Source organism: Charadrius vociferus, unplaced genomic scaffold, assembly GCF_000708025.1.
Source record: "Charadrius vociferus isolate BGI_N301 unplaced genomic scaffold, ASM70802v2 scaffold434, whole genome shotgun sequence".
Taxonomy (NCBI): domain Eukaryota; kingdom Metazoa; phylum Chordata; class Aves; order Charadriiformes; family Charadriidae; genus Charadrius; species Charadrius vociferus.
The window spans coordinates 259,093-275,817 of NW_009648154.1; the positions used below are offsets into that span (position 1 = coordinate 259,093).

At 36.1% G+C, this 16,725-nt stretch overlaps 1 protein-coding gene across 1 annotated transcript in view; it reads right to left on the reverse strand.

Moving 5' to 3' along the window:
- NEB (nebulin) overlaps positions 1-16,725 on the reverse strand; it is a 130,558-nt gene that overhangs the window by 27,010 nt on the left and 86,823 nt on the right. The window contains 20 exon segments of the mRNA XM_009884033.1: positions 2,995-3,093; positions 3,219-3,320; positions 3,785-3,895; positions 4,382-4,492; positions 4,610-4,714; positions 5,302-5,406; positions 5,540-5,644; positions 6,244-6,348; positions 7,573-7,680; positions 7,852-7,952; positions 9,943-10,051; positions 10,705-10,809; positions 12,295-12,399; positions 12,896-13,000; positions 13,536-13,640; positions 13,955-14,059; positions 15,168-15,272; positions 15,707-15,811; positions 16,471-16,575; positions 16,706-16,723. Of these exon segments, the coding sequence (XP_009882335.1) occupies positions 2,995-3,093; positions 3,219-3,320; positions 3,785-3,895; positions 4,382-4,492; positions 4,610-4,714; positions 5,302-5,406; positions 5,540-5,644; positions 6,244-6,348; positions 7,573-7,680; positions 7,852-7,952; positions 9,943-10,051; positions 10,705-10,809; positions 12,295-12,399; positions 12,896-13,000; positions 13,536-13,640; positions 13,955-14,059; positions 15,168-15,272; positions 15,707-15,811; positions 16,471-16,575; positions 16,706-16,723 (2,019 nt within the window).

Genomic DNA, 16,725 nt, shown 5'->3' on the forward strand with positions numbered 1-16,725 from the left:
GGAAAACAAAGAATATTAACATTTTTGACATAAAGGAATCAGCATCGGTTCTAACTGCACAAAAATTAAAGTCAAGCAGAAGTATACTAAAATCTGTTAAGTTTTGCAAGCCACGCAACATACAATCAAGATCAGGCCATCATGCCAAAGAGTTCACTTTTAAGCCCAGAAGAAATGTTACTGAAAGATCTACGCAAAATTAAAAGCAAACATGTCAGGCAGGAAGATGAAATCCAACTGAAAAAAGGCAAGTGGATAAACAAACTGGACATAATGCTTTACAAAGAAGAAGTTTATGTGAAGAAATGTCTAAGAGAAAAAAAGTTAAAGATTATGCCAACTATTTTTTGCTCCATTACTGCCTCTACAACAGTTAATTTTATCTCAGGATCAAATTAATCTCATCAAAGCATTTTTATAAGACTAAGAGAACTGGCTAATATTGGAGAAAAAGCATGGGACAGGGGGATCTCATCACTGAATGCAATAAACGTAAATTCTTCTTTTTCTTGTAGTTCAGTTGTTCAGTTTAGGAATCCTTGGTTCTACTGAAAAGATTCTTGTGACAAACCGTGACAAACACGGTGGCTGACATTGAAACATGCGACAGTTACATGCAGCCGTCATGGCTAGATACGGAAGACCCATAATCCCCCTTTTTTTCATTTGGAAATAGATGTAAAATACTGAAATGGCACAGATCTGTCTGCTCCCACTTCAAAAACTGCTATGCAGCCATCGTTTCTCTATTTTCCAAAGGTTTTGAGATGGCAAGAAATATAAGAAACTGTGTACCCTCAAATCACCACAGGATACATTTCTCAGAGGCTCTGGGGTGGATTCAGTCATGCACTATGCTTCCATTATGCCATTCCAGCACAATGTAAACAGAAGAGTTTAAATTAAATTTAAATAGAAGTTCGAATAGTTGAAATGAAGTTCTAGTGTGAATGGAACGGCTATGGTACGACTGTTCACTGAAAATTACCAGAACCATTTGAGTTTCTCATACACACGTATTTCCATTTTTCCCCACAGTTTCAGGAAAACCAACTCAAGCTTATATGTCTGGTTTTATGGTTTTGGGGTGAAAAAGGCAAGTTTTGACATTGTATGAGTGCATCTGAAACTTCCATTAAAAACACTGGAAGCTCAAAAACCATTACGAAGGGCATAGTAACATTTCACGTGGTATTTCTGAAAGAGACAAATTCCCCACCCACGGAATTCCCATGCATCGTCTTTCCAGAGGAAAAAAAGGAGGTCACATCTCAATGAGCAATCTCACAAATTTTGGTACATTCAACGCCTCTGACACACCACCAGGGCAACTGGTATATCATAAACCCTTTAACAATTTGGAATTGTAAGATCATACGCAGGCAAGAGACGGATGCACAAAAATGGCATTCCCAGATGCGCCACTTAAAATTATCTTACATGACTACTTAGCATATTAGCTTTCTTAAAGGTTCTCATCCACGGTGTATCATAAGATGCAGCTCCATGCCCTCTCATATGTCGTTTGAGGTATTCTGCCTGTAATGCGTAGCAAGAAAGCAAGATCAGAAATGCAAACAATTACAGGATTCAAGCGCGAACTGGTGAGAAAGAACCAAGTTGAACTGAGGTCCAGGTAGAAAAAATTATCACAGAAAATAGAGAGCACATGCTTCAGACTGATAGGAGAACATGACCGCTGTAGTAAAGTAAGCTTCCATTAATATAGCATATTAACTTCAAAATAGAAGATTCTTTCAAAGGCACAAAGTAGAAAGAAAGCTGCTGAAAGAAACGGAATGTCCATCTCATAAGGGATGGATGATAAGAATTAGGTAAAAGGCTGCTTCTTTTAAAGCCAATACCCAGAAAAGATGATTAAAAAAAAAAAGAGAACATGGCTAACACTTCAGTCTTACTAATTAAAAGATCTTGTCACAGCATCATTTTAAGGAGATTCTATATGTCCATTACTGACATTTAGTAAGTCAGTAGAAAAGCTATTAAAAAGTTTAAAGTTATTAAAAATGTTTAAGGTAAGAGAATTACATTTGTATGCAAGTGCCTATTTTAATTTTTTTTTTTATTTTAAATATACCACACAAGTGAATAAGCGACATATTTGTGTCCATTTCACCGAGACAGGTGCTAGAGTTTGTAAACTTTTTCAAAAAAATTATTTCTAATTCCAACAATCCTTAATTTTTAGGCAACCCTTATTTGAAAACTATCAGCTTGTTTGTAGAGGCAATGATTGTCCTCGGTTTTAATCTTTAGGACATACAGATTTACTCAACCAAGCACCTGTGAACCAACAGCATCTTGTAAGAAGGCCAGTTTAATTCTCTGCATACCAACTGTTTTCAGCATTAACAGAATATATAGATTTGTGACAGAGTTATTCAGGTACCTGTATACTTCTACGTTTTAACTTTCCATATTCCACAAAAATTGGAACCTGGACATTGTAGAATTATAAATGACATTTTTAAGAACACAGAAACATAAAAAGATTTTAGAGATGACAGAAGAATTAAAAGCAAGTGAGTATTAGAAAAGAACACAAACAAAATACAGAGGAACTAAACGTCCCATCTCCCCACTTCTCTGACTCCTCTCTCCGGCCTGTAGAGAGGGGTCACTCCTGTTCCCACTGAAGTCAGCGTCTGGGCACAATTGTCTACCAGCCTCGTCTGTGGGAAAGTGACTTCACCAGCCTTGTTTGCATTGCACGGCTATAAATGACTATAAGAAAGTGGTGAATCGCATCTGACATCACTGTAAGCAGAATCAGACCCTCAGTTCAATGTTTATGTAACAAAGAAACACCTTACATTGGGGTTTCATTTTTGCTTTAACATGTTCGCTTTAAAATATTCCCTTATCCCCTAATCTAGAAATAATTTCAGTTATAATATTAGTATTCCTCTGTAAGTTAATAACATGTCTGATTTCTCTCCCTGCTTCAAAGTTTCACAAACTTTTTATTATTACCTGGCTAGTTAGCTTGGACACTTCCTTTGCCAGTTCAATATCTGGACGTCCCAGCATGGTTACGCCAATGCCAGCTTCTCCACGCTTTTTATATTCAATCTAACAAAGAAAAAAATAATATAGTTTAGTAGTGATGACATCCCTTTTTAATTATTTTACTGACATTGGTTTTAATAGTAAAATTACTGATAAAGAATTATACAAAAGATTTAAAAACCACTTACATCACTAATTAACTTGGCAGCCTGAGTTGCTTTCTTAATATCTGGTCGATCTGCTATAGGTGTGTAGTGGAGCTTTGACTTGGCATCTTTCTTATATTCAATCTAATTCGTAATGATAGACAGAGGAAAGAAAATTACTGAGGTTTGTTCACAAGGAATATACCTAATAAGGTCACAGCAATGTTTCTGGGAAAGAGCCTAAGAGTTTTTTAAAATCTCATTTCACAAGGAATGGATTTGGGAATCTCTTTTTGCAAGCCGCCTACAAATGAAGAAATAAGCATGTGCAATTCTGTCTGTATTCGAAGGAATGAAAAAATTATTGTGTGATTTGCATTAGATTACTTTAAACCTGACTAAATAGAAATGTGATTTACAAGGAAATCCTTTATTTCAGTGTGATGTTACATTTGTAAATATTTGCATCTTTATCTTTCAGAATTATACCTGAACATGAAGGCTCGGAGCAAATCCAGAAGTATCTGAACTTTTCCTTTTGTCAGCTGACTGTGATTGAATTTCCTTACAGAAGCTACTTAATTCATGAAAACACAAGCCAAACTTACTGTACTCTGTTTTTTAGCAACTTCCATGGCATGTTTCACCTCGGGAGGCTCCAGCATGACAGAATAATTAGACTTGCCTTTCTCCTTCACAAACTTCTTTTTATAGTTTGTCTGTTAAGAGAAAAAAGGGCCACGTGTGATTTTTTAATTTCACATGGAGGTAAATGCTACCACAACTTGGAAATAAGCTCACTGAAATGGTTAAGAAAGATAAAATGCAGTCTTTTGTGTCTCAACATGTATGGTCCCCAGCTTGTTTGTCATCATTTGCACTTCTGATTACAAAAGCTTGCTATTTGGAAATAGTGACTTGTGTTTAAACTGTGTTCTATGAAAAATAAAATCTGAATTAAAGGCACCCATTAGCACTCCAGCCTGTCATTTTTCTCCAGTGTATTTAAACAGATTCCCAATAAAATGCGTTTACCTCTTTGTTAAAGTCTCATTCTGGTAGGAATTATTATTTTCTGACTCCCTGGGCATTTTACGATCAGAGTCTGAATGTGTTGCATGTGTACTAAAACATGCAACAGTCTAATCAATTATAGGCAGCAGGTAATAATCTCACCGCGAACGGTTACCACATACGGTACTTACCTCACTGACATTCTTGGTCACCTCTTTCACGTGAGCAGTGTCTCGTGTCTCCGGCAGGGTTGTATAAGACCCATGTGGAAGCTGCTTCTTGCTGTGTTCTTTGTATTTATTCTGAAAGCACAGAATAAAAAGAGGTAAAAACCAGCAATGCACCGTCTGTGTTCACCATTCTCCACCAGTATTAAAAGGATGTACTTAAAAATAATAAGTAACTGTCCGATGTTTTACCTCAGATACAAGAGAGCTGACATTCTTAGCCAGGAGGATCTGAGGTGTATCTGGAACAACATGGTACGTTCCTCGAGCTTTGTTGTGCTTCTCTTTGTATTTTATCTAGCAGGAAGAAAAGATATCATTTTAAGCAATGCATACCTTGTCTTGTGGCAACTTAAAAATAAATTACTATAGTTGTGCCTGCTTGTTAGTGCAAAAGTTTGCAGAAAACTCCATATTTCGATGTTTTCCAAGATAATCGTTCCAGTCTATATATTTCTAGCACTCTCACTTGGAATTTTATTAATATATTGAATATTGAATATTAACTTATTGTTAGTAATTATGAAAGACATTTTGTGTTAGGCAAAAGTTATATCTGCAGCTTTTTTTGTTGTTTTCTCCAGATAATATTTTCATTTCAATAACAGGAATGCAGAGATATACCCAAGGTCTAGGGTGGCCAGGCAATGTCAGCTTTGAATATTTATTTAATCCATGAACTAAGCCAGTGACATTTACAGGACCAAATTTATTCAGATGTTGCCAATTCGTTAATGAAATTAACAAGTCAAATTAAATATGAACAGAGACTGAGAACAACTCTTCAAAGCTTCATTCTTAATCCAATCACATTTCCAATAAAGTAGTTTATATAGCAGGTAAAGTTCTAGTAGAACGAAAACAGAGAGTGTTCAAGCACTTACATCACTCGCCAAAATGGCATTATTTAAGGCCAATACTGTGTTTTTATCATCTGTGACAGAGAGTTTGCATCCCTTTAGGAATTCCCGGTCCAGCTTGTATTCATACTGCAGGAAGAAAAAATAAGACATAAAAAAAGAGAGTCTCAAATCTTCTGCTTCTGTTTGTTTGTTTTTTTTTTTAATCTGAACATAAGAGATGTGAGGAAAGAGAGTATTCGGTTTGTTCTGATTTTCTTACATCACTCTGTTGCAGAGATGACTTGGCTGCTTGAACAAAGTCAGGTCTATCAGCAATCCAGTGCCAATGAGCCTTGGCTGCTTCATATTTCTTCTTATAATCCAGCTGTTTATGGTGAAACAACAAGAAAAATGAAGTTAATTGGAAGTTGTGTACTTTACACATGACATTCATAAAGAGGTGAATTCTCTTTTGATCTGTACCGATTAAAGGGAGAAGAGGTAAGAAAGTGCATCTACATCAGACCAGGTCTTTCCTCTGAATCACATACAATCCAGTGGGAGTCACTGGGATGTCATGACTTTGAAGAAGGTGAGTGCTTTCAGTTCTGTGCCTATTGAAGTGGATGTTGGGCCACCAATAACAGAAACACAGGAAAGCTTCCCATGAAGCGCTTACTTTGTCTACAAGAACATCATCACAGAGAATTTCTGGGACAGATAAGTCTCTGTCAGGAAAACGGAGGGGGACTAGAAGAACAGTAGATGTGTGACATACAAAAAGCCTCACGTGACCTCAAGGGCAACTTGCAAGAGTGAGCACTGTAGTATGAAATAAATTAACATATATTTTATTCAAGCAGCATAAGAATTAGAAGCAATGTCCAAGCTCAAAATATTTCAATGGAACTCAGAATAATTTCTTGTGATCTCCACTGCCAGTCCCAAACACTATCCATAATAAAATTAAAGTACTGAACTCACATTGCTGTTTAGCTTGTAAGCATGCCTTGGAGTCTTGATATGAACTGAATCTGCTACGACATTGCAGTGAGATTTATTCCTCTCATACACTTCTTTGTACTTGAGCTGAAAGAAAGACAAACATAAAAAACATTTACAAAAATAGTATCATCGTCAACAATACGAAAGACATAATATTAAAAATTGCTCCTGTCAAGATAGACTCCTAACAGAAGAAAAAGAAATTATATCAGTACACTTGGTATCAACCATCTGCCTGAAAGGGGCCTCGTCAGCAGCAGTTCTCTTTCAGTAGAAAATGTAGCAGGTATAACTCACCAAGAAGCACAGACTAAGATTTACCAAAATCTACTCATGAACAGTAATTCTGCCTGTTTCTAGTTTTTTTGCACCTAATAGAAATGCTTTCAAGAAACTTATCTTCTGATAGGCACATTTAATGCTTTCTGAAAATTCCTTTATAGAATCTCAAATTCAGCAATCAGTTTGGAACCGGAAAAATGTACTTCAATTCACAGATCGCTTTTGAACATCTTTGTCTCTTAATGATCCACGTTAGTAACTGGATAGTATGGTCATTTTTTTCCTCCTAGATTTCCTCATTATATAGATAATCCATGCAGCATCTGAATGACTTTCACACTACTTATTCTCACAGTACTATACCGAGCTACAGAAGTGCTGGTATCCTCATTTTATTTACGGATATCTAAGGAACAACAGTACAAAGGTAAGAGAGAAAGCCTAGGGTAGGAGGAGGCATTAGGACCAGGACTGCCAAATCCTGTGTATTATTCTATCCAATTCATCTTCCTTTCTCTCTCTTGTATTTATCCTTCCATTGCCCCTTAATCAAAACACGTATTTATTTTAGATCAGAGTATTTACCTTACATATTCACAATACCCTTAGAAGACATGAATAAACATGGTAATGTACTAAGTACTTTATTCAAGGCTCCACAAAAGCCACTAGCCAATAGAGAAAGAAAACCCAGAAACAAACCCTCCAAATCCATACTTTAATTAGATACCAGTTGCAGCTCACAGCTTTTATTACTAGTGAGGGCTGCTCTACCCCAGCAAAAATGTTCCAAGAGCTACAGAAGAATGTTACACGAAAAACTTCCTGAATACTTTCATACTCTATTGCGTTTTTCAAAAAAGTCTTAAGTACGTACAGAGTTTTACATGCAAACAAAACCAATACACTCTAACAAGATGCTATTTTTCAATGACAGTGTTACATACGAGTTAAAAGTCTTGCATACCAAAGTAAAAAGTTAATTATGTGTCTTTTTGATAGCACAGAGAAGGATAATTTACTTACATCACTTATTCTGTCCTTGACCTTGCGCACATGCAGTAACATCGGCGTATCATGGATTGTAGTATAGCCTTTAGGCTTCGCTTTGTTATATTCCAACTTGTAAATAATCTGAAGATGAAAATTGTATTATTTCTCAGCATTATTAGTGTCAATTGAAAAAAATCAAGATGAGAAACATTGCATAATGGACTACTGAAAATGCCATCTTCTTAATTATCACACTTCAAAGATCAGAATTCAGGGAAGGAGGTAGGCTTGAAAGGGAATGACCACACTTACATCACTAATCTGTTTGTTGACTTTTGTTGTCCTTAAGTGTTCTGGAGTATCCACAACCGTAGTATACTTGTCTTTCTTCTTTTCATAGTCCTTTTTGTACTCAAAAAGGAAAGAGGGTATGTTAACCACACAAATCAAGAGAAAACATCTTCAGGACTTACTCATAGAATCACACGTAAAATTGCAAAATCCTTCCACCAAAGCCAACGAAAGCTGAACGTGCACAATGAGCTAAACTTTGCAAACTCCTTATTTGCCTAAGAGGCCGCCTATCTATTTGTGTGATTAATTTTACATTTACTTCACTGAGTGCAAAAGCTTCACTGCTACCCTAAGTCTCCAAGGCTGAGCTAAAAAAGCAATCTTGGCAGATCAGTGACTTTTAAAATTCATAACTGGACAATATCTCATTTTTAAATATTCACCAAATGAAGAGAAATGTAAAACATCTTACGCAGTAGAAGATAAAGACATCCACTGACTATTATCATAATGCCAGGCTATTTTAAAGGCTTTGATAGCAGAATTTGTATCTTGATAATTCCTTAAAGATCATCTTGCTCTACTCAGGACTCTAAATCTGTTTTCACAGAATTCAGTGAGAACAGACTGTACACCAAGAATGAAAATTCATTGTAGACAGCCTGAGGGCAGGTGGAAGAGGTTAGAAGATATTTTTTAAAAAGAACTTCCATGCTCTATCTTGCATCAGAATATAAACCCATGCTTTTGAAACAGGACTACGACAGACAAAATATAAAAAATTATACAGAAACAACAAATCATAACATGAAGTCAACTCAGATGAACATGCAGGTCAGGCAAAGTGCTACTTTTTTTCTTCAAACACACTCAAACTTACCTGCAAGGAGTTTTTAATGGAATAATAGAAACCCATGGAAAAATTGAACAAAAATGGCTAGTAAAGATCTTCAGTACCTTATTACTGAAGAATGTTAATTGTGCTAATAGTTACAAAGGAGAACAGGCCCTTCCCTCTCATGTAATTGTCTTCCACTGTTGCATTTCCAGTTTACAATTTAAATGTTATATGCCGGTTTCAATTGGCATAGTCAGGAATCATTTTTATCATTGAGAAGAGTGAGGTTACTGCTAGCAGCTGTGATTTCAGAGCAGAAATAAATATGTATAAGTTATTAAATAAGCCAGGTTTTCATCCAGCTGGTACAACCAAAATACATATGCTGGAATCCAGATTAAATGAAGGTAGAATATGGAAAATTAATGATTCACGATGATATGAGTCATTACAGACTTTCTTTTGCATCCTCAGAAATATAACTATATCAGGCTCTTTGTTCTGTATGAACAGATAAATGAATCATACTCACTTTCTACCTTCTGATTCCTATTAAAACTGACAAGAGGAGAGAGTAACTTTTTTTTTAATAAACTGTATTATGTGACTGCATGGGAACTACTCTGCTAGTCTTGCTTAAAAGCAGAAGGTAGAGAAAGGGATTAAAGAAAACATGATTTACTACAGACCTGTGCACCTATACCTTTTCTAAGAGCACTCAGAAGTAAGACATGACTTTGTTCTGTATCTACGCACAGTCTGACACCATTCTCAGGCAGAGTGGTAGATAAACGTTGTAATCTACTCCCCAAATTACTTAATCATGTTCATACTGAATTAAGGGACTTGTGTTCTGAGAGGCAGTTAGTCCAAGAAATGGTGACAGAATGAGAATTTGGTTAGGAAAATATGAGGAATAGCTAACATATTCTATCTGAAATGTATGGAAAACTGCTTTTCATGAAAGTATGTGAAATATTATATAGAAGTATACATAAAAATTATTTATAATGACAGCAGAAAATGGAGGCAAGATCAGCCTAAGCTGAGTGAAGTCCAAGTTGCAGTAAATATTGTTTCCAAGTTGCAGTAAATATTGTTTCAGATGTTCTGTTTTCAAAAATATTTTATCATAGCCAGCATTAAGCCCAACGACAAAACTCTGGAGTCTGATATCCGTAGAAATTTAGAGAACTCCCAAGCATTAAATATTAGAAGTCCAAGCAGCTGATTTGTATATATAAGGTCTCCTACAGCAGCAGTTCTTCATATTACCTGGCTCCATAAGTGTGTGTTGTAGAGTGCTGTCAGCATATCTGGCCTCAGAATTTCATTACATCCTTGTTGCAGGAGCATCTTGGCAAGGGATTTATATTGTCTCTGTTCATGCAAATGGCAACGAAGCACAAAAGAGACTTGTGAACACCATAAACAACAACGCAGCTCTAGATCCCAGACACTTTGAGAGTGGAGAGATTTAGGCAAGGTACTATATGTATTCATTCAGATGTGCATACAACTTACATCTATATAATTAAGAATGACAAGGGTATATATTAAAAGATTTGCACACGATCCCATTAAAGAAATTGCAAAAATACTTTTTGGGAGATATGAGTAAATCATAGACTAAGGTGAGGGCACTCAAAAGCCCTCAGATTTGTCACTGCTGCTTGAGTAGTAAGAGGATAATGTTTGTAGAAGTCATTAAAAGAGAGGTAATAAAAATAAATGCATGACACAACATGCATTTTTTAAAACCTCTCCAATGACTTCACGAGGCATTAGATTTCTGATGTCAATTGATGCACAATATATGAATAGAAAGTACATACAGTAGACATTAGCTCACTCAAAAAGTAATTATTCTTTTTGGGTGGCAAAACAAAGACTGTCTGATCAACTGAACTAAAACATCACAACATCAGAGGTGAAACCTGTGACACTGCTAGCTATAGACATTTCACACAGACAGAGTAGCTGTGAGTGAACCAGGCACTCTCTGGCAGCACCAGCTAGTGCTCCTACGGTACCTGACTGCTCAGTGTAGTCCCCCACTTGGCCAGGAGGTTCCTAGGATCATCCACAATAACGCTGTACCTATCTTTGAGCTTCTCATAGGCAGCTTTATATAACTTCTGCTCAGAATAGCATAGTACAGTGTAACAAATTAAGAGAGAGTGAAGACACAAAGAGATCATAGTTCTAACCATTGAAACCTCTTTACATGGACTATTAAAAGGCTGAGATTGACGTTCACATCCAAAAGAGAAAAATATATTAAAAAACACCAGAGAGAAAATATTTCCAAATACGATACGCCTTTCTAAATTTCCACTGGAAGGCTTAATCTAAAATTTAAGGATGCCTATATTCTATCCCTCCCACTTTTCAATAATCCATTTTATGACTGACTTTCTTCATGAAAAATAACTGCAGAAGCAACTCTGTACGAAACTGGATTCCCGATTTGAGTACAAAGAGAACACAATAAGATGCAAGGGTAAAATACAGTGTTATATTATCATCAGACATTTTGTAAGCAAAAACTATAATCCTTCATCATAAAAACCATCACTTATATGACAGAAGACATTTAGGCAAGTTCATTTCAATGTGTGGAGCCCCTGTTGCTAAATTTTTGTTAACTTATGTTTCTCATATTAAATTTTTCCTTATTTACCAAACAATAAGACTGAATACTAACAGTCTTCTGTAACAAATTCTGATTCACTGCTTATCAAATATAGTGTGAAACGATAGCAATGGTACTGGAATCGTATCTGTTGTGAAAGAGTTTTTCTTATCTAGAACAGATAATACTGTAATATATTTACTGACAGGTAAACAATTTAACATAATGTCTGGTGAAAAATAATAAAATACCAAAATGTGAGAGTCTAAATATACACTGCTTTAATGAAAAGCGTCAGAGTCTGGTGTATGGCAGCTCTAAGCTGATGAGAATTCACGTAGAACGCAGTGCTTTTCAATAGGCTTTGTCCTGTGGGTGAGCAGCACTGCTCCTAGAAACACCATTAGTGATTTTAATCTCAAACCCAGGGACATTCATTAACCCCCTTTGCTACTGTGTTGTGGTTATTGTTTCTTTAGCACTGCAGGAGAAAAGTAAGAAAAAGTAAGTAGCAGAGTGGGAGAATTCAAGGCAAAATATCTGAAAGGAAACAGAGCTACGGTAACTTCAGACATAATACTATCTAACACAAAGGGGTTTTTTCAGTGTTTCAGGGAAGCAGTTGTGATTCTCTCTATACTGTTTTCACATGACAATCAACAATCAGTGTTACTAAGCAAGCAGCATTGTTTAAGTCAGCATTTATTTACCAGTCAGCAAAGACATTTCTTTGCAATGAAAAATTAATGGAACAGGGGTCAGGATTTCACTTTTTAAGTATTGTAAACCTGCCCCGTCCTAATACTCAGGCAGACACTAAGAACAATCTTGTTCGTCGTGATTTTAGTCTGACCTTAAGACATCTTTAAGCCTGAATGTATTTTGATTTATTTACAATTTCGTAAGGAAGATCAGCCTTCAACTCGGTATTAACATACACACACTTACTGCTTCAGTGTGAGACTCTACAGTAATCTTTAACACTTACCCCATCCACCAACTGAGTCGCATATTTAAAATGCTGGTTAATTGGAGAGTCAGCTACATACTTAAACTGAGACTTAGTCTTCTCAAATATCTCCTTGTACTTACACTGGAGGAAAAAAAAAAAAAACAAACACAAACCCCCATTCCAACATTAATCCAAAGAAGGGTAAGGCAATGGAAACATATGATTTTAGAAACAATCTGCAGCAAAACCATGGTAGAATTATTGCATATGCACGTTTAACATATCTACAAACAAAACCCAGTTGTAAATGTGGCAGTTTGCAGGATGGATCTATCGCATCAAGAAAACAATGGAAATTTCAAATCTTCATCATTTTAAAGCTGGACTTAATATCACCAGAAAAATTGCTACGGAGCTGATAGCTTTGCAAGGAACAGAGGGGATAAGTAAAAGATCGTTTTGCCTCTGTTTTCTTTTCTAGTAAGAATGAAATTCTAGATGCTATGTATTAGGTTCTACCATGACTTATTCACATCAATGTCTTGGCCGGAATTGGATTCTCCTGCAAAAATTTATCTACAATATAAGCAAATGTTTTTTAAAAAAAATTAGCAACAATTCAGACTGTTTTACTTACCCCACTGTAGAGCACCTTATTCTTTTCTGCCAGAGCAAAACTTGGAGTATCCCACGCGTAACAGCCAGTGCCCCTGAGCCATGATAAGTCTTCCTTGTATTTAACCTTTAGAAAAGAAGTAAAAGGATTTGGTTTTAAGCAGCACCAAGTGGTAGCTGATCAACGGTGAAACAGCACCTCAACACAAGGTGTAACAAACAGAGCTTCATCCATTATTATTCCATTATAAAATAAGTTACAGCTACTCATACTTTTCTGATGGACTCAGATTCTTCACATACCTAATCTATCATTAGCTGTTGGACTTCCTGTGTGAATTAATAAACATTTATTCTTGTACAATTAAGGGGTTATCGTATATGTACAGATACGTACAATTAAAGGTTGTTATGGGGTGAAACAAATCTAAGCAAATGCAACTGAAATGAATTAAGATTGTTCTGATAATTTCAGAAGGAGACGGGCTGCAATTTTAGCCATCTGATTTCCTCTGTCATTTCACAGATCTGCCAGGTGGAAGTGTAAATCAATTTAAAAATTTCAGCTGCCCTCCCTTTCTCAAGAAATAAGACTTGGTTTTCATTTTGGAAACCTACTTACAACTTTCAACCTCTCGCATCCAGGAACTATTTGAACTCACATCACTAATAGCATCCGTGACTGCACGATGATGGAAATGCTCCGGACGGTCTGGGATGGATCTCCAGATTCCTAACTGACTCATGTAATTTTCCTTATATTTCACCTATAAAGAAAATTGAAGACAGAAGTAAATCGATTTGAGAACAGAACACTCTAGACCATGCAGTTTCAAGACATTCCTTTTTCTGAAACATCAGAACTAAAAGAGTGGAAATGATATTAACTTGCATTCACCTTTGTAACACTAAAGGCAATCAAGTGTATAATATTCCACAGAAGGAAAGAAATTCATATCAATAGTGCTGATCATATTTTTCTAATTATTTGACACAGTTAAATAGAATGATAGCATCAATGGCATATTCTAGGTTAATAAATGACAAACACTAATTAGGAATGAAAATGTTGTATACATACACTGCTAATATCATCGGTGACCTTTCGATGATAGACAATATCCAAAGCATCTTTCACTGTATGGTATTTGCCCTTCGTATTCTCAAAGGTTTCTTTGTAGCGCAACTGGTAAGAAAAATAACATATAAAAGAATATATTATATTTATCTGTCAGGAATTGTTTTAGTTAAATTTCCTACCTCTTAGGAATGACATCCAGGGATCTGTAAGCCCTGAGGAATTTTAAGAAGCTGCAATTGCCTACAATCAATTGCAATTTGACTGAAACTTATGGTGAAAATTAGAGAGAAAAGGAGTTGGTACATCTAAAGCAACTTTTCACCCTATTCACTTTCAGACTGAAGACTGAGGAAAAAACATCCATGTATCACAGGACTACTTTCTAGAATAGCAAAAGTGCCACTTTTGGCATAAAAAAACGACTTATTCCTTCTTCCATGTCCTGGAAGACATTCCAGTCATTGGAGAAAGACTTTCTCAGAGGAGAAATTCAACTGTGCAAAAGAACTGGGATGCTCCTTTACAGTATTTAAAAGTCATTCTTAAGAGAGCAGTAAGACTAACCACTAGACCAAAACACCAGCCCAGCACATATCCTTTCAGGATACAACGTGCAATCTGAACTATAAAGCAAAGATCTCACAAACGAGTCGAGTCCTCTTAGCCATTGCCTTAACTCACAAATCACTATTCCATGCTTGAAGGAAAAATCAATTTCACCTTAATAACCTTATGTGCAGCAGCTCAGATAATTTTTCTCTATAATCTACTTCTAAATTAAGAAATGAGCACATTCTCAGTGACATTCAAGTTTACTTCTAACACAAAACTGAGATTAAGAAATCTGCTAAAGGTATTCTATCCTGGCTCCAGCATCAATCATTTCACTCCGGTCTTCACTATTCAGAGATTTCATGTGCAAGCAAATTACTTTAAATCTATTTTTTCTTTACTGTAAGACCACACTTCAGTGCAATGGAAAATGAAAATGAATTATAATAAATATAAAAAAGCACTACAGTGACATGAAGTAAAAACTTAATAATCTCTGTAATATCAAATGGAAATGTACATGCAAATGGGGTGACCCAGTTTATGACCCACATTGAGATACTCTATGCTTTGCATGCTTTCTCCTCATTGATCCTTTTCCTGTTCTTTTCACAAAGAAACCAAGAAAAAGCAGCAGTGAAAGTGTTCATGGTCTACATACGTCACTGGCATTCAGGTACGCTCTCTTGGCTCTGATCAAGACTGGTGTGTCAGGGATAGGCGTGTATTTGTCCTTCATCTTCTCATACTGGGTTTTATACTTTTTCTAAGAGAGACACCAAAAGGGAAAAGTTATATCTTTAATCTTAGAAGCATGTGCTAATCTGGTATTATGTTAACACCCAGGGGTGTTACACTGAGTGCACAGAGTCATTCTTGCAAAGTGCTTCTGTCAAAACTTTGTGAAACAAGCTCAGCTGTTCAGCTCTTTCTAAGTCTTTCTGGTCTTGCAGCCAGCGTACCTTAGATTCCACAAGCAAGCACTTAGAAACAGGTATGTAATAAAATACTAAAACATATTTAAAAAGTGTACTCCTTTACCACAACTTACAAGGGAAATGTGGAACTTAAACTTAAAAGACAGAAAACTAAATGAAGCGTAAACAGATTTGAGCCTTGAAACTACCACTGAAATGAGAAATAAAACTTCTAAACAGTTCAGCATAGTGGTACCAAACAAAAAAACTCAAAATATCTTACCTCGCTGACCATGTCCTTTACTTGCCTAGCATGTGTAAAGGCTGGAGTCTGACCACCAGCATGATGATGGGGTCTCTCTTTTGTGGCAAGTTCCACATACAAGTACTGCAGCAAGAAGAAAAAAAAATAATAAAAAAAAAGAAAAATGTCTGTAAATTCACAATGTATACATAACCACACAACTTTCCCCAGGAAAAACTAATGTGGCCTTTCCTCTTCCATACTATCTCAGTTTATCCTTCTCTAACAGTACGCCTGATATTCTGTAACTGCCAGTAACATGCTCACAAACCAAGAAGTCAAACACATGTGACATTAATGACCTCTCTGCCCCACATTCAGACCTAGCGTTAGGTAAAAGCATCCATAAGGTCTTTTTCCCCCGGTGAGTAAGTTCATTTTGTTCTGCAAATTTAAAAATTCCACAAACTCAGTTAATGAGGTACTATATGAATAAAGAAATGATGATGAATAAAAGTAGATGGATAAAAATATTTATTCCTCCGATGAAGTCAGAGTTTCAGAGAATTTGAACAGAACTGTACCAGAGTTCAGTGCTCTAGTTCAGATGGACAAAGCTGAACATGTCCATTAGATGTCAACATGAAAATTCATAGCCACTTAAAAATGAGCAACGGTCATTTTAAACGTGCTCTCTAGGAATTCTACATTGCTTTGAAATGGCCTGGGAAGATTTTACTGTACTTTAAGAGTATATTAAGAGGGAACCCCTGATTGGTTTTTTATCAGTAAAAATTTTTCACCTGGCTCTGTATTTTTTGTCCTTGCTTGGCTCTTAAGAAGTCAGGTGTATCAAGGATGGAGGTGTATTTAGTCTTCAGCTCCTTGCCTGCAGCTCTGTAAACCAGCTGGAAAGAGACAGGTCCGTCAATTACAGCTTTGTGATTATAGCATCCCATGCATTTCAGAAAAAAACAGGGAGAGGGTCTGAGCTTAATTACAGCTAACAAAGATGTGCAAAAATAATATAGAACTTACTTCACTCAAATGGGATTTTA